Source organism: Procambarus clarkii, chromosome 16 (genome assembly GCF_040958095.1).
Source record: "Procambarus clarkii isolate CNS0578487 chromosome 16, FALCON_Pclarkii_2.0, whole genome shotgun sequence".
Taxonomy (NCBI): Eukaryota; Metazoa; Arthropoda; class Malacostraca; order Decapoda; family Cambaridae; genus Procambarus; species Procambarus clarkii.
This window is the reverse complement of record NC_091165.1, coordinates 14,315,712-14,340,829: the sequence shown is the minus strand read 5'-3', so window position 1 is coordinate 14,340,829 and position 25,118 is coordinate 14,315,712. Positions and strand designations below refer to the sequence as shown.

The following is a 25,118-nucleotide window of genomic DNA, read 5'->3' as shown; positions in this document are numbered from 1 at the left end:
CTTGTGTTAAACAACATTTCCTTATCTACCCTATCAATTCCTTTGATAATCTTTTATGTGGTGAGCATGTCTCCACTAACTCTTCTGTCTTCCAGTGACGTGAGGTTTAATTCCCGTAGTCTCTCCTCGTAGCTTATACCCCTCAGTTCGGGTACTACTCTGGTGGCAAACCTTAGAACTTTTTCCAGTTTAGTCTTATGCTTGACTAGATATGGACTCCATGCTGGAGCTTCATACTCCAGTATTGGTCTGACGTATGTGGTATACAAATTCTGAATGATTCCTTACATAAGTTTCTAAATGCCGTTCTTATGTTGGCTAACCTGACGTATGCCGCTGATGTTATCCTCTTGATATGGGCTGCAGTGGACCGGTCTGGCGTGTTATCAACCCCCAAGTTTTTCTCTTTCTCTGACTCTTTAAAAATTATCATCCCCCAGATGATACCTAGTATCTGGCCTCCTGCTCCCTACACCTATCTTCATTACATTACATTTGCTTGGGTTAAACTCTAACAACCATTTGTTCGGCCATTCCTGCAGTTTGTCCAGGTCTTTTTGGAGCTTCATGCAGTCCTCCTCTGTTTTAATCCTTCTCATAGTGTTGGCATCGTCAGCAAACATTAAGAAGAATGAGTCTATATACACCACATTTAGGTATATCAGAAACAGGATATGTCCAAGTACAGACATGTCCTAGTCCCTGTGGGACTCCACTGGCGACTTCACGCCAATCTGAGGTCTCCCCCCTAACTGTAACTCTCGGCTTCCTATTGCTTAGGTACTCCCTTATCCACTGGAACAGTTTACCTGTTATTCCTTCCAGTTTCTCCAGCTTATGTACCAGCATCTTATGAGGTACTGTGTCAAATCCTTTCCGGCTGTCCAAGAAAATACAGTCCGCCCATCCTTCTCTTTCTTGCTTAATCTTTGTGTAGTGTTGATACGGTGATGAAGGTAGCGTGTAGTGAAGAGTTTACTGTGATGAAGGTTGCGTGTAGTGTAGATATAGTGCTCACTTAGTTGTATTCACCTAGCTGTGCTTGCGGGGGTTGAGCTTTGGCTCTTTTGTCCCGCCTCTCAACCGTCAATCTACTGGTGTACAGGTTCCTGAGCCTATTGGGCTCTATCATATCTACACTTGAAACTGTGTATGGAGTCAGCCTCCACCACATCACTTCCTAGTGCATTCCAATTACTAACTACTCTGACACAAAAAAAGTTCTTTCAAATGTCTCTGTGGCTCATTTGGGTACCCAGTGTTAAATAATCCATTCTTGTCTACCCTGTCAATTCCCCTGGGAATTTTGTATGTGGTGATCATGTCTCCCGTGCTCTTCTGTCTTCCTCTGAGGGGCAGTTATCTCAGCCTTTCCTCGTAACTCATGCCTCTTAGTTCCGGGACTAGCCTAGTGGCATACCTAGTGGGCTCCATGCTGGGGCCGCATACTCCAGGATTGACCTTACATACGTAGTATACAAAGTTCTGAAAGATTCCTTACACAGGTTTCTGAAGACGGTTCTGATGTTAGCTAGCCTCGCATACGCCGCCGATGTTATTCTTTTGATGTGCGCTTCAGGAGACAGGTTTGGCGTGATATCAACTCCTAGATCTTTCTCTGTGTCCGTTTCGTGAAGGACTTCATCTCCCATTCGGTATCGACAGTGGTGAAGGATGTGTGTAGAGTAGATGTTTACAGTGATGAAGGTCGTGTATAGAGTAAATGTTACCTCGTTTTTCCCCCCGAGCAGCGCCGGGTACCGCACCTAATTTAGCAACATAGTGCAGACATGCCTTATACCGTTGTGGGGCGTGGTCAGTGATGAAGGTACTCTTGTTGTAGAAGTACAAATTTTAAATTGTATATAAAACTTACAATAGATAAGAAAATTAGGGGAGACAGGACTTGTATAAAGGAGTTATGGCGGCCACAGTAGCAGAAAATAGTTATGAGATTAAGGTACAACTCATATAGTTCATTTCGTTTGTTTGCTGCCATTATGATTGGGTGGTATATGGTATCTACAAATGTTTTATTTCATGAACCAAGTATAAGGCCAAGCCTCCATGGTGATCTCTGGTCAGTGGCACACACTGGCCTAGCTGGCACGTCAAGCATGAAGCTCTCCACATACCCTCTCAAGGCTTCTACTCATCTTCTGGTGACATATCTTGAGGTTATCTTGAGATGATTTCGGGGCTCTAGTGTCCTCACGGTCCGGTCCTCGACCAGGCCTCCACCCCCAGGAAGCAGCCCGTGACAGCTGACTAACTCCCAGGTACCTATTTACTGCTAGGTAACAGGGGCAATGGGTGAAAGAAACTCTGCCCATTGTTTCTCGCCGGCGCCTGGGATCGAACCCAGGACCACAGGATCACGTGTACAACGTGCTGTCCGCTCGGCGACCGGCTCCCCGACCAACATGTCTAATATTTACTGGTAGAATAGAAGGGAATTATCAGGGAAAAGCGACAAGCCATTTCGACTATATAGCATTGGGAAGGGATCAGGATAAGGATTTGGGATGGGACGCAGGGGGAAGGAATGGTGCCCAACCACTTGGACGGTCGGGGATTGAACGCCGACCTGCACGAAGCGCGATCGTGGCTCTACCGTCCAGCCCAAGTATCTGGGTTTACTGGTAGAAGTGAAAAGCTGTGGAGACCGGATGCTAACTCAGTGCTCTCTGGCCAGGTTCTCGCTGAGTTTATCTCACACCAACTCTATCTCTCGTTCCAGTAGTTTTAGTTTAGTTCTCATTATTTTTCAATCCATTTATTGTTTTATATCTCGTGTCTCCGACCCAGAGAGTATATGTAAAGTGTTCTGGTATGATCCCAGTAGAGTCTAAGACCTGCGAAAAGTATGTATCCCCCAGCGTCATCGATATTATATAGGTAAACATAACAAAACCCAAGCTAACCTAACGAAAATAAGATATAAGATGTATTTTAAATAGAATGCACGAAGTTTGTGACGTCACTGTGACGTTATAACGTTCTACCGGTACAAGTTTTAGACTCTAATAGTGCAATGTGTGGTCAAAGGTCTATAGTTTCTGTGTTAAGATGGGCTGTGACCACAGACGACGCTTCACTATTTTGAAGAATAACATGACACGGGCTCTCACTTTAGTTGAAGATTTTACCTTTAGTGACATCTGGTGCAGAAACACTTCAGCTGTGCCTACAACTTTAAGTAATGTAAATGTTCCTATATTGGAGATTATGTTGAAGAACTGGAAAATTAATTCATGCAGTGATATATGTCATAGAGTAGAGATGGTCTCATGCAGAGATATTTGGCTTAAAATAGAGATGGGTCTCATGCGGTGATATCTGTCCTATATTAGAGATGAGTCCCATATAGTGATATCTGTCATATAGCAGAGTTTAATCGCATGCAGTCGTGACTGTTAAATAGTAGAGATGGATCTCGTGAAGTGAGACATGCCGTATAGTAAACATGGGTCTCATACAGTCATATTTTTCATATAGATTGATCTCATGCAGTGATATCTATCAAATAGTAGAGATGAAGATATTGCAGCGATATCTGTCATTTGGTGGAAATGTAATTCATTCAGTAATATCTGTCACTCTGTAGCGATGGATGTCACGCAGAGGTATCTATTAAATAATAGAGATGGGTCTCATGCAGTGAAAGCTGTCGTATAGTAGAGATGGGTCTTATGCAGTCATATTTGTCAAATAGTAATTATGGATCTTTTGCAGTGATGTGTTTGATATAGTAGAGGTGGTTCAAATGCAGCGATATATATCATAAAGTAGAGATAGGACTCATGCAGTGATATCTGTCATATATTAGAGATGGAGCTCATGCAGTAATATCTGTCGTACAGCAAAGATGGATGTCATGTAGTGTTATCTGTTATATTGTAGTGATGGAACTTATGTAGTGATATCTATCATATAGTAGGGATGGAACTTATGCAGTGCTATTTATCATATAGTAAAGTTGGGCCTCATGCAGTGATATCTGTCATGTAGTAATGATGGATCTCATACAGTGATTTCTGTCATATAGTACAGATGGATCTCATGCAGTGATATCTGCATATAGTAGAGGTAGATCTCATACGTTGGTATCTGTTACATATTAGAGATGGGTCTCCTGCACTGATATCGCTCATGTAGTAGAAATAGATATCATGCAGTTATCTAAGTTACGTTTCAGAGATGGGTATTATGCAATTAAATCTCTCTTATTGTTGAGATGGGTCGCATGCAATGATATCTGTCATATAGAAGATATCAGACTCATGCAGCGATATCTGTCATATATTAGAGATGGAAATATTCAGGGATATCTCTTATATAGTAGAGAAGTGTCTCATGTGGAGATATCGCTCATATATTAGAGACGGATCTCATGTAGTGATAACAGTCGTATAGTAGAAAAGTTTCTCATGTAGTGATATATGTCATATAGTAGAAGGAGGTAATTATCAGGGGAAAGCGCTAAGCCATCACGACTATATAGCCCTAGGAAGGGGTCAGGATAAGGATTTGGGATGGATCTCACTGCATGAGATCCATCTCTTTTATATGGCAGACATCACTGAATGTGATCCATCTCATATAGTCGAGATGCATCACATTCAGTGATATCTGTCATATAAAATAGAGATGGATCATATAAAAAGAGATGGATCTCATGCAGTGATATCTCACATATAGCAGACAAGGGTTTTATGCAGTGATATCTGTCGTATAGTAGAGATGGGTGATATATGCAGTGATATATGTCATATACCAGAGAGGGAACTCATACAGTGATATATCTCATTTAGTAGATATAAGAACATAAGCACATAAGAATAAAGTTAACTGCAGAAGGCCTATTGGTCCATATGAGGCCGCTCCTATTTATAACCAACCAATCACACTCATGTAAATGTCCAATCCACGCTTGAAACAATCAAGGCACCCCACCTCCACCACTCATGTATGCAGTGACACATATCACTACCACTCAGACAGTGATATCTGTTATACAGTAGAAATAGATATCATGCTGTTATATATGTTATACAGTAGATATAGATCTCATGAAGTTATATCAATCATATAGTAGAGATGGGTCTCAGGCAGTGATATTTGTCAAATAGAAGAGTTGGGTGTCATGCAGTGATATCTGTCACATGGTTGAGATTAGCCTCATACAGTTATATCTGTCATATAGTAAAGATGGGTCTCATGCAGTGATATCTGTCATACAGCAGAGATTGATGTCATGCAGTGATATCTGTTAAATAGTAGAGAGGGTTCTCATGCAGTGATATCTGTCACATAAATAAATAAATAAATAAATAAATAAATAAATAAATAAATAAATATTTTATTTAAGAAAAATACATACATAGATGCCGCGTTACAAACATACTGTTGGATTTATAGATAGAGCTAGTACATACAATACCTAAAGCCACTAATACGCATAGCGTTTCGGGCAATACAGCAGAGATTTATCTCATGCATATACATATATATATATATGTCGTACCTAGTAGCCAGAACGCACTTCTCAGCCTACTATGCACGACCCGATTTGCCTAATAAGCCAAGTTTTCCTGAATTAATATATTTTCTCTAATTTTTTTCTTATGAAACGATAAAGCTACTCATTTCATTATATTTGAGGTCAATTTTTTTTATTGGAGTTTAAAATTTACGTTGATATATGACCAAACCTAACCAACCCTACCTAAAAGCAGCAGAAAAAGTTAGGTTAGGTTAGGTTAGGTAGGTTAGGTCGTCGAAAAACAATTAATTCATGAAAACTTGGCTTATTAGGCAACTCGGGCCTTGCATAGTAGGCTGAGAAGTGCGTTCTGGCTACTAGGTACGACATATATATATATATATATATATATATATATATATATATATATATATATATATATATATATATATATATATATATATATATATATATATATATATTATTAAATATGACCGAAAAAGTAAGATTAATAATTCTAACACGAATTTTCTCAATCTTTCGTACATTATGCTTCACTGTTGGAGGTAAATCAAAAATCACTTCTCCAAAATTCATTTTTATTTCTAGTCTGACGCGACACGGGCGCGTTTCGTAAAACTTATTACATTTTCAAAGACTTCACAAATACACAACTGATTAGAACTTACGTATCTCTGATTTTATATCTACATTTGAGTGAGGTGGGAGGGGTGATGTGGCATTAACACAAGACAGAACAAGAGGGGATATTAATAGGGTATTAAAAGTATCAACACAAGACAGAACAGAAACAATGGGTATTGAAAAGAAGTGTTTGTAGAAAGCCTATTGGTCCATATTTCTTGATGCTTCTATATTGGAGCGGAGTCTTGAGGTGGGTAGAATATAGTTGTGCAATAATTGGCTGTTGATTGCTGGTGTTGACTTCTTGATGTGTAGTGCCTCGCAAACGTCAAGCCGCCTGCTATCGCTGTATCTATCGATGATTTCTGTGTTGTTTACTAGGATTTCTCTGGCGATGGTTTGGTTATGGGAAGAGATTATATGTTCCTTAATGGAGCCCTGTTGCTTATGCATCGTTAAACGCCTAGAAAGAGATGTTGTTGTCTTGCCTATATACTGGGTTTTTTGGAGCTTACAGTCCCCAAGTGGGCATTTGAAGGCATAGACGACGTTAGTCTCTTTTAAAGCGTTCTGTTTTGTGTCTGGAGAGTTTCTCATGAGTAGGCTGGCCGTTTTTCTGGTTTTATTGTAAATCGTCAGTTGTATCCTCTGATTTTTGTCTCTAGGGATAACGTTTCTATTAACAATATCTTTCAGGACCCTTTCCTCCATTTTATGAGCTGTGGAAAAGAAGTTCCTGTAAAATAGTCTAATAGGGGATATAGGTGTTGTGTTAGTTGTCTCCTCAGAGGTTGCATGGCTTTTCACTTTCCTTCTTATGATGTCTTCGATGAAACCATTGGAGAAGCCGTTATTGACTAGGACCTGCCTTACCCTACAGAGTTCTTCAGGTCCTAGTCAATAACGGCTTCTCCAATGGTTTCATCGAAGACATCATAAGAAGGAAAGTGAAAAGCCATGCAACCTCTGAAGAGACAACTAACACAACACCTATACCCCCTATTAGACTATTTTACAGGAACTTCTTTTCCACAGCTCATAAAACGGAGGAAAGGGTCCTGAAAGATATTGTTAATAGAAACGTTATCCCTACAGACAAAAATCAGAGGATACAACTGACGATTTACTATAAAACCAGAAAAACGGCCAGCCTACTCATGAGAAACTCTCCAGACACAAAACAGAACGCTTTAAAAGAGACTAACGTCGTCTATGCCTTCAAATGCCCACTTGGGGACTGTAAGCTCCAAAAAACCCAGTATATAGGCAAGACAACAACATCTCTTTCTAGGCGTTTAACGATGCATAAGCAACAGGGCTCCATTAAGGAACATATAATCTCTTCCCATAACCAAACCATCGCCAGAGAAATCCTAGTAAACAACACAGAAATCATCGATAGATACAGAGATAGCAGGCGGCTTGACGTTTGCGAGGCACTACACATCAAGAAGTCAACACCAGCAATCAACAGCCAATTATTGCACAACTATATTCTACCCACCTCAAGACTCCGCTCCAATATAGAAGCATCAAGAAATATGGACCAATAGGCTTTCTACAAACACTTCTATTCAATACCCATTGTTTCTGTTCTGTCTTGTGTTGATACTTTTAATACCCTATTAATATCCCCTCTTGTTCTGTCTTGTGTTAATGCCACATCACCCCTCCCACCTCACTCAAATGTAGATATAAAATCAGAGATACGTAAGTTCTAATCAGTTGTGTATTTGTGAAGTCTTTGAAAATGTAATAAGTTTTACGAAACGCGCCCGTGTCGCGTCAGACTAGAAATAAAAATGAATTCTGGAGAAGTGATTTTTGATTTACCTCCAACATTGAAGCGTAATGTACGAAATATTGAGAAAATTCGTGTTAGAATTATTAATCTTACTTTTTCGGTCATATTTAATAATATATGTCTACAGGAAAGACTGCTACCAAAATATACTAATATATATATATATATATATATATATATATATATATATATATATATATATATATATATATATATATATATATATATATATATATATATATATATATATATATATATGTCGTACCTAGTAGCCAGAACGCACTTCTCAGCCTACTATGCAAGTCCCGATTTGCCTAATAAGCCAAGTTTTCATGAATTAATTGTTTTTCGACTACCTAACCTACCTAACCTAACCTAACCTAACTTTTTCGGCTACCTAACCTAACCTAACTTATAAAGATAGGTTAGGTTAGGTAGGGTTGGTTAGGTTCGGTCATATATCTATGTTAATTTTAACTCAAATAAAAAAAAATTGACCTCATACATAATGAAATGGGCAGCTTTATCATTTCATAAGAAAAAAATTGGAGAAAATATATTAATTCAGTAAAACTTGGCTTATTAGGCAAATCGGGTCGTGCATAGTAGGCTGAGAAGTGCGTTCTGGCCACTAGGTACGACATATATATATATATATATATATATATATATATATATATATATATATATATATATATATATATATATATACATATATATATATATATATATATATATATATATATATATATATATATATATATATATATACACGCCAGCATATATATAATTATTTCCACATTATCTTTCCACTGTTTTTGTCCTAGTATTTGAAGTGCAGCTTTTGAGTCTGTGTGTATGAATGCATTTTGAGTGTTTTGTGCAATCACATATGCGAATGCCTGTTGTATGGCAAACAGCTCAGTTTGGGTTGATGATACTAGTCCTCCCAGTCTCCAATATGCCTGTAAGCTGGTCGTGCAAAGAGCAGCGCCAGCACTCTCATTTTCTGTGTCCACCTCTGTGGACATAGAAAAAAAAACACAGAAACACTCTGTGTTTCTGTGTTTTTCTGTGTGTCTGTGAAGATGTGGGTGGCTCTTGCTACTGCTATGCTATACATTTGCTCTTCTATTATGCGCCTTAGGATTGTCGGATCATAGGCAGCCTTTTTCATTGGGAGACTTTCTATTACTATTTTGAAAGTAGGCTCTTCCCACGGCGCGGGAGAAATGTAATTTGGGTGTGGATGATCACCCTCTCTATCAAGAATCATGTTTTTTAAATGTAGTCTGTTTAGGACTTTTCTTGCTCTTGCAACCCAAGAGTTTCCATTGTTTTGGCCTAGTCCAACCACCAAGGCCTGCCGTACTGGGATTGGATCAGAAGAAATAATTATCTTACTGATAATTATAGCTGTCCTTTGTGATATTCTTTCTTGTAGAGAGGGCAAACCCGTCTCCAGTCTAAGAGTCTATATCTATACATACATATCCAGTCTATATATATACATATATATATATATATATATATATATATATATATATATATATATATATATATATACATATATATATATATATATATATATATATATATATATATATATATATATATATATATATATATATATATATATATATATATATATATATATATATATTTATAAATATATATATGTTGTTAAATATGACCGAAAAAGTAAGATTAATAATTCTAACACGAATTTTCTCAATATTTCTTATGTTTCTTTTTACTGTCGATGGTAATTGAAAAATCAATTCTCCAAAATTCATTTTTATTTCTAGTCTGACGCGAAGCTTGAACGCATTTCGTAATAACTTATTACATTTTCAAAGACTTTAGTTTCACACACACAACTGTAACCTGAAACAGAGCTATAATATGCTAACATTTGATTGATTGATAAAGATTAAGCCACCCAAGAGGTGGTATGGGCATGAATAGCCCGTAAGTGGTACAATTTTTTTTTCTCAGTATTCTGAGGTTGCATTTAACCATCAAGCTGTTATCGCGGGGGAGGATACTGCTTCACAGTCTTTATGAGGGTGTCCAGCTGCTGAACATCTTTGTTGACCATTAGAGTGGCTGTGTTGATGGCTTCAGGGTGGCCACTGCATGATTCAGGAACTCTTAAAGCTCTTCTAAGGTCATTGGTTGCTTCACATTCCAGAAGATAGTGAAGTAATGGCTTTTCTGTGACAGTTTGGCAGAAGATGCACTCTCTCTGTCGGGGTTCAACAATCTCCCAGTTGCATCTGTAACCTAGACGTAGTCTATATAACCTAACTGCTATTTCCCTGTGGATTCCTTTTGTGATATTTAACCTTTCTAATTTGGTTGCCTAAAGATACCATGTTGCAGATGGCGAACCTTCAGCTATTCTCTGGTGCAGGTAGGCGTTGTTGAGATGAGAGAGTTTTTTGGTGATGATGTTTTTTTATGTTCTCTAGGCTGGGTTGAATTGTTTTATGTATCACTGGATGACGAGTTGCCAATTTAGCAATTTCATCAGCTTTTTCATTTAATGGGCTTCCAATATGGGATGGGATCCAGTTTAAAGTTATGTTGAGTCCTTTGCCTTTAGCGACTGCTCCAAGATACAAAATGGTGGTAATTATTTCCACATTATCTTTCCACTGTTTTTGTCCTAGTATTTGAAGTGCAGCTTTTGAGTCTGTGTGTATGAATGCATTTTGAGTGTTTTGTGCAATCACATATGCGAATGCCTGTTGTATGGCAAACAGCTCAGTTTGGGTTGATGATACTAGTCCTCCCAGTCTCCAATATGCCTGTAAGCTGGTCGTGCAAAGAGCAGCGCCAGCACTCTCATTTTCTATGTCCACCTCTGTGGACACAGAAAAAAAAACACAGAAACACTCTGTGTTTCTGTGTTTTTCTGTGTGTCTGTGAAGATGTGGGTGGCTCTTGCTACTGCTATGCTATACATTTGCTCTTCTATTATGCGCCTTAGGATTGTCGGATCATAGGCAGCCTTTTTCATTGGGAGACTTTCTATTACTATTTTGAAAGTAGGCTCTTCCCACGGCGCGGGAGAAATGTAATTTGGGTGTGGATGATCACCCTCTCTATCAAGAATCATGTTTTTTAAATGTAGTCTGTTTAGGACTTTTCTTGCTCTTGCAACCCAAGAGTTTCCATTGTTTTGGCCTAGTCCAACCACCAAGGCCTGCCGTACTGGGATTGGATCAGAAGAAATAATTATCTTACTGATAATTATAGCTGTCCTTTGTGATATTCTTTCTTGTAGAGAGGGCAAACCCGTCTCCAGTCTAAGAGTCTATATCTATACATACATATCCAGTCTATATATATACATATATATATAAATATATATATATATATATATATATATATATATATATATATATATATATATATATATATATATATATATATATATATATATATATATATATATATATATTTATAAATATATATATGTTGTTAAATATGACCGAAAAAGTAAGATTAATAATTCTAACACGAATTTTCTCAATATTTCTTATGTTTCTTTTTACTGTCGATGGTAATTGAAAAATCAATTCTCCAAAATTCATTTTTATTTCTAGTCTGACGCGAAGCTTGAACGCATTTCGTAATAACTTATTACATTTTCAAAGACTTTAGTTTCACGCACACAACTGTAACCTGAAACAGAGCTATAATATGCTAACATTTGATTGATTGATAAAGATTAAGCCACCCAAGAGGTGGCACGGACATGAATAGCCCGTAAGTGGTACAATTTTTTTTTCTCAGTATTCTGAGGTTGCATTTAACCATCAAGCTGTTATCACGGGGGAGGATACTGCTTCACAGTCTTTATGAGGGTGTCCAGCTGCTGAACATCTTTGTTGACCATCAGAGTGGCTGTGTTGATGGCTTCAGGGTGGCCACTGCATGATTCAGGAACTCTTAAAGCTCTTCTAAGGTCATTGGTTGCTTCACATTCCAGAAGATAGTGAAGTAATGGCTTTTCTGTGACAGTTTGGCAGAAGATGCACTCTCTCTGTCGGGGTTCAACAATCTCCCAGTTGCATCTGTAACCTAGACGTAGTCTATATAACCTAACTGCTATTTCCCTGTGGATTCCTTTTGTGATATTTAACCTTTCTAATTTGGTTGCCTAAAGATACCATGTTGCAGATGGCGAACCTTCAGCTATTCTCTGGTGCAGGTAGGCGTTGTTGAGATGAGAGAGTTTTTTGGTGATGATGTTTTTTTATGTTCTCTAGGCTGGGTTGAATTGTTTTATGTATCACTGGATGACGAGTTGCCAATTTAGCAATTTCATCAGCTTTTTCATTTAATGGGATTCCAATATGGGATGGGATCCAGTTTAAAGTTATGTTGAGTCCTTTGCCTTTAGCGACTGCTCCAAGATACAAAATGGTGGTAATTATTTCCACATTATCTTTCCACTGTTTTTGTCCTAGTATTTGAAGTGCAGCTTTTGAGTCTGTGTGTATGAATGCATTTTGAGTGTTTTGTGCAATCACATATGCGAATGCCTGTTGTATGGCAAACAGCTCAGTTTGGGTTGATGATACTAGTCCTCCCAGTCTCCAATATGCCTGTAAGCTGGTCGTGCAAAGAGCAGCGCCAGCACTCTCATTTTCTATGTCCACCTCTGTGGACACAGAAAAAAAAACACAGAAACACTCTGTGTTTCTGTGTTTTTCTGTGTGTCTGTGAAGATGTGGGTGGCTCTTGCTACTGCTATGCTATACATTTGCTCTTCTATTATGCGCCTTAGGATTGTCGGATCATAGGCAGCCTTTTTCATTGGGAGACTTTCTATTACTATTTTGAAAGTAGGCTCTTCCCACGGCGCGGGAGAAATGTAATTTGGGTGTGGATGATCACCCTCTCTATCAAGAATCATGTTTTTTAAATGTAGTCTGTTTAGGACTTTTCTTGCTCTTGCAACCCAAGAGTTTCCATTGTTTTGGCCTAGTCCAACCACCAAGGCCTGCCGTACTGGGATTGGATCAGAAGAAATAATTATCTTACTGATAATTATAGCTGTCCTTTGTGATATTCTTTCTTGTAGAGAGGGCAAACCCGTCTCCAGTCTAAGAGTCTATATCTATACATACATATCCAGTCTATATATATACATATATATATATATATATATATATATATATATATATATATATATATATATATATATATATATATATATATATATATATATATATATATTTATAAATATGTATATGTTGTTAAATATGACCGAAAAAGTAAGATTAATAATTCTAACACGAATTTTCTCAATATTTCTTATGTTTCTTTTTACTGTCGATGGTAATTGAAAAATCAATTCTCCAAAATTCATTTTTATTTCTAGTCTGACGCGAAGCTTGAACGCATTTCGTAATAACTTATTACATTTTCAAAGACTTTAGTTTCACACACACAACTGTAACCTGAAACAGAGCTATAATATGCTAACATTTGATTGATTGATAAAGATTAAGCCACCCAAGAGGTGGCACGGGCATGAATAGCCCGTAAGTGGTACAATTTTTTTTTCTCAGTATTCTGAGGTTGCATTTAACCATCAAGCTGTTATCGCGGGGGAGGATACTGCTTCACAGTCTTTATGAGGGTGTCCAGCTGCTGAACATCTTTGTTGACCATTAGAGTGGCTGTGTTGATGGCTTCAGGGTGGCCACTGCATGATTCAGGAACTCTTAAAGCTCTTCTAAGGTCATTGGTTGCTTCACATTCCAGAAGATAGTGAAGTAATGGCTTTTCTGTGACAGTTTGGCAGAAGATGCACTCTCTCTGTCGGGGTTCAACAATCTCCCAGTTGCATCTGTAACCTAGACGTAGTCTATATAACCTAACTGCTATTTCCCTGTGGATTCCTTTTGTGATATTTAACCTTTCTAATTTGGTTGCCTAAAGATACCATGTTGCAGATGGCGAACCTTCAGCTATTCTCTGGTGCAGGTAGGCGTTGTTGAGATGAGAGAGTTTTTTGGTGATGATGTTTTTTTATGTTCTCTAGGCTGGGTTGAATTGTTTTATGTATCACTGGATGACGAGTTGCCAATTTAGCAATTTCATCAGCTTTTTCATTTAATGGGATTCCAATATGGGATGGGATCCAGTTTAAAGTTATGTTGAGTCCTTTGCCTTTAGCGACTGCTCCAAGATACAAAATGGTGGTAATTATTTCCACATTATCTTTCCACTGTTTTTGTCCTAGTATTTGAAGTGCAGCTTTTGAGTCTGTGTGTATGAATGCATTTTGAGTGTTTTGTGCAATCACATATGCGAATGCCTGTTGTATGGCAAACAGCTCAGTTTGGGTTGATGATACTAGTCCTCCCAGTCTCCAATATGCCTGTAAGCTGGTCGTGCAAAGAGCAGCGCCAGCACTCTCATTTTCTATGTCCACCTCTGTGGACACAGAAAAAAAAACACAGAAACACTCTGTGTTTCTGTGTTTTTCTGTGTGTCTGTGAAGATGTGGGTGGCTCTTGCTACTGCTATGCTATACATTTGCTCTTCTATTATGCGCCTTAGGATTGTCGGATCATAGGCAGCCTTTTTCATTGGGAGACTTTCTATTACTATTTTGAAAGTAGGCTCTTCCCACGGCGCGGGAGAAATGTAATTTGGGTGTGGATGATCACCCTCTCTATCAAGAATCATGTTTTTTAAATGTAGTCTGTTTAGGACTTTTCTTGCTCTTGCAACCCAAGAGTTTCCATTGTTTTGGCCTAGTCCAACCACCAAGGCCTGCCGTACTGGGATTGGATCAGAAGAAATAATTATCTTACTGATAATTATAGCTGTCCTTTGTGATATTCTTTCTTGTAGAGAGGGCAAACCCGTCTCCAGTCTAAGAGTTTCAAGCCTGGTCCACATGGGGGCTCCCAGTGAAGCTCTCATAGCATTGTTTTGGGCAACTTCAAGCTTTTTCCACTGTTGGTGTGATAGATTTGTGAGTGCAGGTGCGGCATAATCGATCACTGATCAGATTGCCTGTACATAGTATGTGCGAAGGACTTGCAGATTGGCTCCTCCAGAAAGGGAGGTTAGCGACCTGAGGATTGCCGTTCGGGCCGCATTTGGCTCTCTCAAGTAAGTGACCTCAGCATTAAAATTCACGTGTGTGTCCAGGATGATTCCTAGATACTGATAGGTGTCGACCCATTCTATTGGTTGACCCTGTACTGTGAGTTGGATGTTGGGCTTCGCTATTTTTATGGGCATGGCCTTTGACTTTGAGGGGTTGAGTTTGATCCCAATCTGTTTTGCCTCTTTACTGATGCAGTCTAAGCATTTGGGTGCAAGGCGCGCCGCATCCCTTCCTTTTATGATGATGACAAAGTCGTCCACGTAGTTTAGCAGCCTGCAGTGATGTGGGAGTTTCAACCTCATTATTCTTTCCATTAAACAGTTGAAGAGAAGAGGGCTGAGAATACCTCCTTGCGGTGTACCATTTTCATGTCTTTTGTACTCAGAGACTGTGCCATGAAGTTTTACTCTTGCTTCTCTGTTTATGAGACAGTTTTTGGTCCAGGAGAGCAGGTTGCCTCTGACCTCTTTGTCAATGAGGCAGCAGAGAATAGCTGGGGCGCTAGCCAGTTTAAAGGCTTTTTCGAGGTCCAGGAATATCAGCATTCCTGGTCTGTCATTCAAGTGGGCTAACAGAGTTGTAATACATTCCACTGTGCCAACCCCTCTTCTATAGGCATACATATCATGGTGCAGTTTAGGCATTTTCCACTCCAGTCTGTTGAGTGCCATTCTGTCAGCCATCTTGGCTGCACAGCTTTGGAGAGAGATGGGCCTGGGATTAGCTGGATTTTTGGGTTTTGGGATCGGCACTATGTCTGCTCTATTCCAAGCAGAAGGTCTAGTTTGAGAAGTCCAGGCTAAATTAATTAACCTTAGGTATGCAGCGTCTCCCTCTGGGCCGAGGTTTCTAATCATTTTATAGGTTATTTTGTCAGCTCCAGGGGATGTATCCTTGGAGTTTTTCTTAGCCCGATTGAGCTCATCCAGTGTGAAGGGGGCATTAGTGTCAGAGACTTCTTCACATGCTGTAAGGATTCTGTGCCACCTTTCTTCCTCTAGTCCGGTCTGTACTGCTAATACATCTGGTGGAAGTTGATTGCTGGCTGCTCTCTCTGCAAACCTGGTTGCCAGTACTTCGGCTTCCTGTTGAGGATCCTTGCGGTGTGGAGCTTTAGGTGTTTTATTCCCTTTGGCCTGGTGAATTTGCTGCCACATCTCCCCGAGAGAGGTGTGTTCATTCAGGTGTGAACACCATTCCAGCCACTTTTGTTCTTTTATTTGTCTGGTCTCTCGATGTACATGTTCCTTGACTTCACAAAGTAAGATCCTGTTGCGGTCACTTGGCTGCTTTTTGTATAGCTTTCTTGTTCTATTGAGTCTATGGTTGAGTTCTTTGACACGTTCGCCATAGTACCAATGATCTTTATGGTGTCCGGTGGACTGTTTTTTCAGTGGGATTGAGTGGTTGGCTGCACTTTGAATCGCTTTGACAAATTCTTGTTCTGCCTGGTTAATGTCTTCGGGAAGATCATAGTTTCTTTGCCACTCTGAAATGAGGTTTTGAAATCGGTCCCAGTTTGCTAAAGCAAAGTTCCAGGCTTCAGATGGAGGCGGAGGTGGGGTGGGTAGGTCTAACTGAAGATCAATTTGGACCCCATAGTGGTCGCTTGTGAGTGTGGGCTCAACTGACCATGTTGCTGCATCTCTTAGGGAGGCTGAAACGAAGGTTAGGTCTAATCTGCCTCCTTGGATGTGGGTAGGTTCATTCTTGTTTAGGATTTGTATTTCTGGAAGCTGGTCCAGTAGATGTGTAATGTGTATGCTGGCTTCATTTGTTCTGTTCGAGCCCAGTGCCAATCGATGATGGGCATTAAAATCTCCACAAACGATTGTGTTTGTTGTTGTCGCGTGTCCAAATAACACAGAGAGATCCATTTCGGCTTGTGGAGACCTGTAAACATTGAACACTTCAAGTTTGTCGTGTCTTAGCTCAATGGTGACTCCCATTACCTCTGTCCCTGCTCCACAATTGGGTGGGCTGGTTATGGATTTGGAGATCAGGTCACATTTTACATAGATTGCACATCCCCTTGATTGCCCATTGATCCATGGAAGGAAGAAGCCTCGATAGCCTGAGATTTTAGGTTCTTATCCGGCTCGAAGCAAGCTCTCCTGTAGTATCAGGATGTCTATGCCCTTGGTTGCTGCTATGCATTGCAAGTGTTGCAATTTAGTGCACAGTCCTTGCGCATTCCATTGCAGGATCTTTAGACCTCTAGGTTCTTGGAATTTGCTGATAATTCCGTGGTATCCATGGAGTCTGATGAACACGCCATGGAAGTTGCAATTGGGGTATAGGTTCGTAGTGGACCTGAATTTGACTCATCAATGTCGCTTTCCGACGAGCTGGACTCTATCTGCTTTTTATGGGGGTGTCTCCTGCCCTGCTGTCTTGATGGTGTGGATATTACATCTGCGAATTTTTTGAGCTTGTGCTCAATTGTCTTCCGAGTCTCTGTGGTTTGCTTGATTCCATGTGAAGACAGCAGACTTTCGATCAACTCAGTGACCAAAGTTTTGAGCATTGGCCAGAGAGCGTCCAGTTCAGTGGGAACACTATTTAATGTTGTGCAGGTTTGGGGCCAAGTGGCTTTTAGACCCTTCTCGGTGGTAACTTTGGCACTGGAATTGCTACTCCTATTGGCCCCAGTGTGCTTGCTGGATGAAATGGGAGGCCGACTGCTTTGAACATGATTCTTGTGTCCTCCATCTTTCTTTTTGTCCTGTACTGTCTTCTCACCCTTCACCATGGCCGATGGTGAAGGGCCATGTGCCCCCTCTTCCTGAATGGGTAGACCCCACGCGTTTTTTTTTTTTTTTTTTTTTTTTTTTTTTTTTTTTTTTTTTTTTTTTTTTTTTTTTTTTTTTTTTTTTTTTTTTTTATAGATATATACAAGAGTTGTTAAATTCTTGTACAGCCACTAGTACGCGTAGCGTTTCGGGCAAGTCCCTGGAATACGATCCCCGCCGCGAAGAATCGTTTTTTCATCCAAGTACACATTTTTACTGTTGCGTTAAACAGTGGCTACAGTTAAGGAATTGCGCCCAGTAAATCCTCCCCGGCCAGGATACGAACCCATGACATAGCGCTCGCGGAACGCCAGGCGAGTGTCTTACCACTACACCACGGAGACTGTAAACTTTCTATTTGGAAACAATTGCCTTGGAACAATTTGGGCATTTTGCCTGAACAGGGTGGTTTGCCTTGAATTTATCAATACATGTTTTTGTATCATGGGGCTGGCTGCAGACTCCGCACCTCACTGGGCGTTGGCAGCCATCTTTGTGATGCCCAAATCTCTGACATCTAAAGCATCTTAGGGGTTCTGGGGTGTAAGGCCTGTGTTGGAACACCCCCCAGATTCCAAGGTCAAGTTTCTCGGGGATCTGTCTTCTTACTGTGAGAAGGACTTGTCGAGTTTCCTGTTTTGTGGTTCGTACTTGGCATCTCTCTGCTGACACCACATAGTTCAGCTTTTCAAGATGGCCAAGGGCCATATGCAAGGGATAGTGGAGGACAATGATTTTACTTATTTTATCCTCTGGTTTCAGTTCCTCACATTTTGCGTAATTTTTTAGAATCGTAGCGGCCGACTCGTCTTTAGGCCTCAGAATGTATTCTCCTTTGAGATTAGGTTTTGCTCTGACCTGGAGCTGGGGGTACTCTTTTTCCAGGTCCACTACAGTAGCGTAGGAAGACTTACCTTCCGTGTGCTGCACTTTGAAGATTGGAAGCGTAGATCTAGTCTGAGGCGCTGGAAGAGCTGGAGAAGCTGGAGAGATTAATGGGCGATGGGTCGTCATGGCGTGGCTTGTCCTGTTAGCCTTATTCACGTGATGCCACTCGCCGTCACTTTCGGAACTAGTATCCATTATCGATGGTCTTTTCCTACACTGAGCAGCATTGCTGGATCGATTATAAGTCAATTGGAATTCCATGATGATGAAATTCAAATGATCACTTGAGGAGTGGTCTGGTGAGTGAAGGTAATGCTCTGTGCTACTGGAGACAAAGTCAGCGTGCAGTTGGCTCACTGGGTGAACTGTGATTTCTGGTGTTGATCTACGCTAACATTTTAAAAAGTTTGTCTTATATACTCGCATTTGGGTGAGGTGATATGTTGCAACAGTTTTGGATGAGGTGAGCAAACTTTCAGCACAAGACAGAACATGGAGCAATGGGTATAAATTGGATAAGTGAGTGGGAAGAATGGAAGTAACTGCAAAGGGCCTGTTTTGTGCTGAAAGTTTGTTCACCTCATCCAAAACTGTTGCAACAAATCACCTCACCCAAATGCAAGTATTTAAGACAAACTGTTTAAAATGTTAGCATAGTATAACTCTGTTTTCAGGTTACAGTTGCGTGTGTATGTGTAAACTAAAGTTTTTGAAAATGTAATAAGTTATTACGAAACGCGTTCAAGCGTCGCGTCAGACTAGAAATAAAAATGAATTTTGGAGAATTGATTTTTCAATTACCATCGACAGTAAAAAGAAACATAAGAAATATTGAGAAAATTCGTGTTAGAATTATTAATCTTACTTTTTCGGTCATATTTAACAACATATGTTTACAAGAAAGACTGCTACCAAAATATACTAATATATATATATATATATATATATATATATATATATATATATATATATATATATATATATATATATATATATATATGTCGTACCTAGTAGCCAGAACTCACTTCTCAGCCTACTATGCAAGGCCCGATTTGCCTAATAAGCCAAGTTTTCATGAATTAATTGTTTTTCGACTACCTAACCTACCTAACCTAACCTAACATAACTTTTTCGGCTACATAACCCAACCTAACCTATAGAGATAGGTTAGGTTAGGTTAGGTAGGGTTGGTTAGGTTCGGTCATATATCTACGTTAATTTTAACTCAATGAACAAAAATTGACCTCATACATTATGAAATGGGTAGCTTTATCATTTCATAAGAAAAAACTTAGAGAAAATATATTAATTCAGGAAAACTTGGCTTGTTAGGCAAATCGGGCCATGCATAGTAGGCTGAGAAGTGAGTTCTGGCTACTAGGTACGACATATATATATATATATATATATATATGTCGTACCTAGTAGCCAGAACGCACTTGTCAGCCTACTATGCAAGGCCAAATTTGCCTAATAAGCCAAGTTTTCCGGAATTAATATATTTTCTCTAATTTTTTCTTATGAAAAGATAAAGCTACCCATTTTATTACGTATGAGGTCAATTATTTTTTATTGTAGTTAAAATTAACGTAGATATATGACCGAACCTAACCAACCCTACCTAACCTAACCTAACCTATCTTTATAGGTTAGGTTAGGTTAGGTAGCCGAAAAAGTTAGGTTAGGTTAGGTAGGTTAGGTCGTCGAAAAACAATTAATTCATGAAAACTTGGCTTATTAGGCAAATCGGGCCTTGCATAGTAGGCTGAGAATTGCGTTCTGGCTACTAGGTACGACATATATATATATATATATATATATATATATATATATATATATATATATATATATATATATATATATATATATATATATATATATATATATATATATCTATATCATATAGTAGAGGTGGATCTATTGCTGTGATATTTTAATAGGGTAGAGTTGAATCACATTCAATGATATCTGTTATATAGTAACGATGGATCTCATGCAGTAGTATCTGTCGAATAGTTGAAATGGGTCTCATTCAATGATAATTGGCAAATAGTAGAGATGAGAACAATACAGTGATATATGTCTATATGTCATATACTAGAGATGGAGCTCATGCAGTGATATTTTTAATATCTAAGAGTTGGATCTTATACAGTGATATCTGTTATACAGTAGATGTAGATCTCATGCAGTGATATTTGTCATATAGTAGAAATGAATCTCTTACTTTGATATATTTTATATAGTAGAGATGGGTCTCATGCAGATATATCTGTCATATAATTGATATGAGTTTCATGCAGTGATATCTCTCATAGTAGATATGGATCTCATGTAGTGATATCTGTCATGTTGTAGTGATGAATCTCTTGTTGTGATATCTGTCAGATAGTAAAGAGATGTGTCTCATTCAGTGATATCTGTCATACAGTAGATTTCGATCTCCTGCAGTAAGATTTGTCAGATAGCAGAAATGGATCTCATGCAGTGATATCTGTCATATACTAGAGATGGATTTAAAGCAGTGATATCTGTAACATGATAGAGTTGGATCTCATACAGTTATATCTATCATTTAGAAGAGGTGGATCTCCTATCGTAATATCTCTCTTAAAGTTGAGATGGGTCTCATGTAGTGATATCTGTCATATAGGAGAGGTGGGTTTTATGCTATCATATAGTAGAGATGGGCCTCCTGCAGACATTTCTGTCATATATTGGAGCTGGGTCTAATGCAGTGACATCTGTCATATAGTAGAGACGGGTCTCATGCAGTTATATCTGTCATATATTAGAGATGGATCTCATTCAGAGATATCTCTCATAGTAGAGATGGGGCTCATGCAGTGACATCTGTTATATACTAGAGATTGGTCTCATGCAGTGATATATGTCATGTAGTAGTGATATCTGTCAATTAGAAGTGATGGGGCGCATGCAGTGATATATGACACATAGATAAGATGAGTCTCATGCTTTCATATCTCTCACATAGATTAGATGGATCTTATGCAGTTAAATCTGTCATATATTATACATGGGTCTCATGCATAGATATTTTTCATGTAGTTGAGATGGATCTCATGAAGAGATATTTGTAATAGGGTATTGTTGAATCTCATGCAGTGATATCTGTCATATAGTGGAGATTGATCTCATGCAGTGATATTTGTCAAATAGCAGATATGGATCTCATACAGTGGTATCTGAAATAGGGTAGAATTGGATCATATGCAGTGATGTCTGTCGAATGGTACAGATGCTTCTGATGCAATGATATCTGTCATGTATTAGAGATGGGTCTCATGCCGTGATATCTGTCATATGGAAGAGTTGGATGTCATACAGTGATATATGTCATATAGCTGAGATGAATCTCATGTAGTGATTTCTGCCATATAGTAGGAATTAGTTTCATGCCGATATATCTGTCATACAGTAGATATGGGTTTCATGCAGTGATATTTGTCATGTAGTAGAGACGGGTCTCGTGCAGTGATATCTCTCATATTTAAAACTCCACACATAAAACTCCATGTGTGGAGTTTTCAGTTGCATATATGCTTGGGGACCATTCAAGCTTGTTCGCATTTGTGTTGCTCATGTGGCCCCAGAAAAATGAGGTGATTTGATGAAATAGCTATACCCAAGATTACCATCAAAATGCCGTCGGGGTGGTTGTTGTAAACATAGTAGTATAGTAGGCATCCTTCAGTCTTGGGAGACTATGAAGTTGCGCCCTGGTTTTCAATCCTAGTGCAGCAGCTGGTGTGACTGACGAGGCCAATCCGAGAGTGTAAGTCCATCCTACACTGAGCACAAACGAAATCCGATTCTGGTCTGTCTTCCTGGCTACCGGCTTTCCTTCTCTGTCTCTTTGCTTCCGATTTCTTGGCAAGTGACCCCTCGAACTTAAAGAGACCTCTTTGAACAGACTGCCCCCAGGCTGAACGGTCTGCAGCCAGTGTCTCCTACATACCAAGATCGACGTCCATGGCTTTCAGGTCCCTCTTGCATACGTCTTTGTACCGTTGCTGGGGCTTGCCTGTTGGACGCTTTCCCTGCATCAGCTCAGGATATACAGGAGATCCTTGAGGACCCTGCCGTCGCCCATTTGCACAACGTGCCCGAGCCAGCGCATTCGTCTCTGTTTCAGCATTGTGTACATGCTGGTGAATCTTACTCTCCTCAGGACGTTGTTGTTTGTCACCTTGTCCTGCCAGGTGATGTCCAAGATGTGTCGAAGGCAGCGCATGTGGTAGGCATTCAGCTGTCTTTCCTGATGGGCGCGGAGTGTCCAAGACTCACTGCCATAAAGGAGAGTGCTCAGGACACAGGCTCTGTAAACCTAAATCTATGTATACTCAGTCAGCTTGTTGTTGGCCCACACTCTCTTTGTCAGTCTGGACATGGTAGTAGATGCCTGACCGATCCGTTCGTTTAGCTCTGTATCAAGAGAGAGGGAGTCAGAGATTGTGGAGCCCAGGTACACGAAGTCGTGAATGACTTCCAGTTTGGAATCGGAGATGCCGATGTCAGGTGGGGAGTCCACTCCTTGTCCCATGACTGGTATTTTCGTCAGGCTGATGGTGAGTCCGAAAGACTGACAGGCCTCGCTGAAGCGGGTCATGAGCCGTTGGAGGTCTTCGGCTGAGTAGGCAGTGACTGCTGCGTCGTCGGCAAAAAGGAAGTCGCGCAGACACCTCAGCCGAACCTTCGTCTTGGCTCTCAGCCTGGCGAGGTTAAAGAGCTTTCCATCCGACCTGGTCCGGAGGTAAATGCCTTCCGTGGCAGATCCGAAGGCGTGCTGCAGCATAACTGCGAAGAAAATCCCGAATTGGGTTGGAGCCAGTATGTAGCCCTGCTTTACTGCTCTTCGGGTGTCAAAGGCGTCTGATGTTAGGCCATCAAAGACCACGGTGCCCTTCATGTTCTCATGGAAAGATCTGATGATGCTGAGGAGCCTGGGTGGGCATCCAATCTTGGGGAGGATCTTGAACAGGCCATACCTGCTGACGAGTTCAAAGGCCTTCGTCAGATCTATGAAGGCTACGAAGAGTGGCTGCTTCTGTTCCCTGCATTTCTCCTGCAGTTGTCTGAAGGAAAAGACCATGTCGATGGTGGACCTGTTAGCTCTGAATCCGCATTGTGATTCTGGATAGACTCTCTCTGCAAGTACTTGGAGCCTCCTTCATGTGACTCGAGCAAACAGTTTTCCGACAATACTGAGGAGGGAGATTCCACGGTAATTGTTGCAGTCGCCAGTCACCTTTATTCTTATACAGCGTGACGATGTTGGCATCCCTCATGTCCTGTGGCACCTCTCTTTCTTCCCAGCAGAGGCAGAGAATTTCATGCAGCTCCATGAGCAGGTTACCTCTGCAGCACTTTAAGGTCTCAGCAGGAATGCCATCTTTGCCAGGAGCTTTGCCAGAAGCAAGGGAGTCTAGGATCTTGCTGAGTTCTTCGAGGGTCGTTTCGCTGTCGAGCTCCATTAACACAGGCAGGGACTCAATGGCGCTCAGGGCGTCTTCGGTGGCCACATTGTCCCTGGCGTATAGCTCAGAGTAGTGCTCGACCCAGCGATTCAGCTGCAGTGTCTGGTCCTGAATCACCTCGCCAGTGGCAGATTTCAGAGGAGCGGTCTTCTTCTGGATTGGGCCGAGGGCCTACTTGATGCCATCATACATTCTCCTTACATTGCCTGTATCCGCTGCAGTCTGTATCTGGGAGCAGAGCTGGAGCCAATAGTTGTTGGCACATCGCCTGGTGCTCTGCTGCACTTTGCCGCGGACGGCCCGAAGGATCTGTAAGTTGCGCTGACTTGGGCAGGCTTTGTAGGCTGCCAAGGCGTTTCTCTTCTCTTCGATGACAGGTGTCATCTCCTCCGAGTGAGCCTAGAACCAGTCCGCTGACCTGCTGGTCTTCTTGCTAAAGGTGGAAATGGCAGCGTTGAACACAGCGTCTCTAAAGTGCTCCCATCTTTTACAGGCAGTGACCCCGACTGGGCCAGGGAGAGCTTCCTCGAGCACACGTGCAAAATCTTCCACCCTGTCCTGGTTGCGGGTCTTGGTGGTGTCGAAGCGAGGTCTGCCCGCCTTTTTCAAGTGATGAATCCTTTTTGTTTGCATATTGACCCTGTTACATACCAGGGAGAGGTCGGTGTCACAGACAGCACTCTGGTAGCTATGCGTAAACTTGACGCTGGGTAGACTGGCACGCCTGGTAAGAATCAGGTCAAGCTGGTGCCAGTGCTTGGATCTGGGGTGTCTCCAAGATACTTGATGTTGAGGCTTTGTGCCGAAGAACGTGTTGGTGACACAGAGACCTTGAAGGCAGCAGAGTTCTAGCAGACGTTGC

At 40.4% G+C, this 25,118-nt stretch overlaps 1 protein-coding gene across 1 annotated transcript in view; it reads right to left on the bottom strand.

Moving 5' to 3' along the window:
- Nucleotides 1-23,013, bottom strand: part of LOC138365233 (uncharacterized) — a 462,835-nt gene extending 439,822 nt beyond the window's left edge. Inside the window, exons 1-2 of the mRNA XM_069325497.1 lie at nt 22,942-23,013; nt 4,547-4,632 (exon numbers count right to left, since the gene is read on the bottom strand). Coding sequence (XP_069181598.1) covers nt 4,547-4,632; nt 22,942-23,013 — 158 coding nt within the window. The remainder of the gene's footprint in view (nt 1-4,546; nt 4,633-22,941) is intronic.
- Between the last annotated feature and the right edge of the window lie 2,105 nt (nt 23,014-25,118).